The following is a 3,192-nucleotide window of genomic DNA, read 5'->3' as shown; positions in this document are numbered from 1 at the left end:
ATTCAGAGTATGTGAGTATGGTTATATTAAAATACGAATACACACACATAGGTATATTAATGTATGTGGGAATAAGTAACTATGTGTCGACAGATGACACAAAAAGCTACAGCAAAAGAAATAGAAATAGTTCGAAGAAAATCTTTGTAAATTCTATATACGGATAAAATATTGGGTGGCTCAGTTGGTCCAATTGTTTTGAACGTAGAGTAATTTGTTTTTTTGTTGGTATCGGTCGTACGGCATCGTCGTGAGATGAATTGAAATTGTGCGAGAGTTTAGCATACACCATTAGTTTTTCTTTCTCTATCGAAAAAAGAAGGCAATTGGGTTAGTTCAAGCCCAGAAGAGACCCTTCCGTATTCCTACAATTCGGTCTAATTAAAATATGGCGGCAATTAGTAATGGTCACGATTAGAATTATTCCAACAGGATTCGGCATCGTTCTCAGCAATTAGGGTGTTGACGAAAAAGTGTGCAGTGTTTTAGACTAAATGTATAGGGAGTTTTTTTAGAGCTCGAGATTCCATTTCCAAGTTTTTGAGAACTTTTTCTACTGCGTCTATCCATCGGTTTCTCTGTCTACCTTTGACCTTCACGCCCATCAGCTTCCCTCTCATGGCTTTCTTCTAAAATGATAATACAAAACAGAAATATTGTTGAAATGAATTTTTATTATAATCTGGGAGATAATTTCGCGGCTATTTGGAATCAAAAATTTAGTCGGGATGGTTCAATAGCGCTCACCATTCACCTTATCGGCAGCTCCTCATTTCGAAAGAAGACGACAGTGCTCTATAAACTTCCCGAACAGTTTTTTTAGGGGTTAGCGATAGCGGCCCGAAAAAATGATGATTTTCAATACTTTGTTTTGCTAGTCAATTGCTTTATTTTACATAAATAAAATCATAGCATTAATACATCATGTTTCGACTTGACTTTAGCAAAATTTAAAAAAAAAATTAGTAATTGTAAAAGTTATCACTGTTTGTGTGGAACCCGTTTCTCCAGAAGACCCTTGCGGAGATCATCACAAGTCCTTGGAGATTCATCTAAAATCAATCGGACAGGAGAAATAAGTTATTTTCGGCCATTTCCCACAATTTTTCTACGACAAGTTTTTGTAAGCGGAAAATCCACGAAAAATTGAAATAAATTAAAATAAAGTGAAAAAATTATAAAAATGTAAGTATTTATTGAATAAACGCGCAATCAGTATTTAATTTGTCAAAATACAGGTCCAAAATAACAACAAGGCAACAGTATGCGGCTTTACTGGAGTTGCTGCAAGAAAAGCCCTCTATGGCACACGGCTTTTCAAAGTGCTCTAAGGAAGAAGCGTCTGAGTTTTGGAAAAAGGTGGCGGAGGAGCTTAACAGCATGGGCCCACCTCAGAAAGACATCACTAGCTGGAAAAAGGTAAAATGTGTTATTTACTGTGCCTTGTTTGTGTGTATATATATCGTGTTTACTAGGTATGGCTAGACTGGAAGGCGTATATTAAAAGGAAGCTAGCGGAAAACAAAATAGAACAGAGGGCTACTGGTGGCGGTCGAAGCAGGCAGCACCATTTCAGTGAAATGGAGGAAGCTGTCATCCGATTGACTGCACTAGAGACTACCACGAATGGAATTGAAAACACTGTGAGTGTTGGGCTACCTGTTGCAGGCGATTCTGAAGCTGAGATCGGGGCTGACGTGTCAATGACGTCATCGAACCGCAGTCCAGCACTTCCGAGACGTATTTCCTCTGTGCGCAAACCAACTGATACAAGTACAGCAGAAGTACTTCAAGACCATTTTTTGCTTCAAAAGGAATTTCAGGAAAAGACCAGAGCACACTATTCAATACAGGAACAAAAGCTGGAAGATATTTGTTCCGGTATACGACGATTATACCTAGCAATGGAAAAGCACTACGACCTGAAGAATGCAGAAGTGGAAGAAACCCATAGGCACAACCAATCCATGGAAGATTTGATCAATGCTAAAAATTCAATAAAAAAACAAATGTTATTAGTTGAGCAAAAAAGCTTAAATGCGATTACCAAAAACAACTGAAATTTATACATATGTATGTATGTGTATGTACATTCCTTTATTTATATACAAGTGCCTACCAAAAGTTCAAATAAAAAAAGTGTAAATGAATTAATACATTGCTATTTTTAATTGAATATTACAGTCGTGTTAATGTTGAAGATATAGATTCCCTTATCCGAATAGCTACATCAGTATATGTTGAAGGAGAAGGTTCATACGTTTGATTAAAATAGTTTTCTTCAACATTTTCTGAAAAATCATCAACCACGCGATAATGGATACAAATATTGTGCAATGCTGCGGCAACGTTTACTATTTGGCAAACCTTCATGGGTTCATAATAAAGCTCACGAGCACCCAGAAGGCATCTGAATCGGTTCTTAAATACACCTATGGCCCTTTCTATAGTATTTCTGGCTTTTGCATGTATTTTATTGTAGTTTCCTTCGACGCTTCCTGTTGTAGGTGAACGAAAAGGTGTCATTAACCATGGCTCTAGAGCATATCCAGCGTCTCCTGTGGAATGAATAAAATCATTTTAGCAAAAAATTATTCAAACGGTCTATATGTGTATGCACATACCCAAAAGCCAAGTGTTTCGTTCGCCGTTTAGGTATTTATTTTCAAAAAAATTTCGCGCGCTGCTTACGTTCCAAATATGAGCATCGTGGTTGCTGCCAGGATACTGCGCATTCACGTAGCGAATTCTCATTTTATTATCGCATATCTGCAATAAATAAAAAATTAGAAAGATATTTGAAATATCAGTTTTTGCAAGACTTACAATCATAGCATTGATGCTATAGTACCCTTTACGATTAAAATACAGGAATTTGTCCTTAGCTGGCGCAACAATTTTAATGTGTGTTCCGTCTACACATAAAATCGCACCAGGAAATCCATATTTTTGATAAAAGTCCATCTTTGCTTGTCTTTTTTCTTCGTTGCTTAAATCAAGATTCACCCACTGAGGACCTAGGTGACATTGAAGAGTGTGTAACACGTATTTTAATACGCCACAAAATGTGGATTGAGCCATGGGAATTTCAAAGTCCTTTCCCACTCCATGCTGGTACTCACCCTCCGCAAAAAAACGTAATACGGAAGACAAACGCTGGAGCGAAGAGATGGAACACGGCCTCATTGAGCG

General features: G+C 37.4%; 2 protein-coding genes across 2 annotated transcripts; one reads left to right on the top strand and one right to left on the bottom strand.

The window, feature by feature from the left end:
* Positions 1-1,251: 1,251 nt before the first annotated feature.
* On the top strand, positions 1,252-2,060 carry LOC128864892 (uncharacterized). Its single transcript, XM_054104651.1, has 2 exons — positions 1,252-1,419; positions 1,476-2,060. Exons 1-2 carry the CDS (start codon positions 1,303-1,305, stop codon positions 2,058-2,060), a joined length of 702 nt encoding a protein of 233 aa, XP_053960626.1. The 5' UTR covers positions 1,252-1,302.
* A 118-nt stretch (positions 2,061-2,178) lies between these two features.
* LOC128864891 (putative nuclease HARBI1) lies at positions 2,179-2,980 on the bottom strand. The gene is made up of 3 exons (XM_054104650.1): positions 2,827-2,980; positions 2,625-2,769; positions 2,179-2,558 (listed from the first exon to the last, which is right to left on the bottom strand). The coding sequence occupies exons 1-3, from the start codon at positions 2,962-2,964 to the stop codon at positions 2,179-2,181; spliced, it is 663 nt and encodes a 220-aa protein (XP_053960625.1). The 5' UTR covers positions 2,965-2,980.
* Between the last annotated feature and the right edge of the window lie 212 nt (positions 2,981-3,192).

The sequence above is a fragment of the Anastrepha ludens genome, chromosome 5, assembly GCF_028408465.1.
Source record: "Anastrepha ludens isolate Willacy chromosome 5, idAnaLude1.1, whole genome shotgun sequence".
NCBI lineage: Eukaryota > Metazoa > Arthropoda > Insecta > Diptera > Tephritidae > Anastrepha > Anastrepha ludens.
The sequence above is the reverse complement of the archived record's forward strand: the minus strand, read 5'-3'. Positions and strand labels throughout refer to the sequence as shown.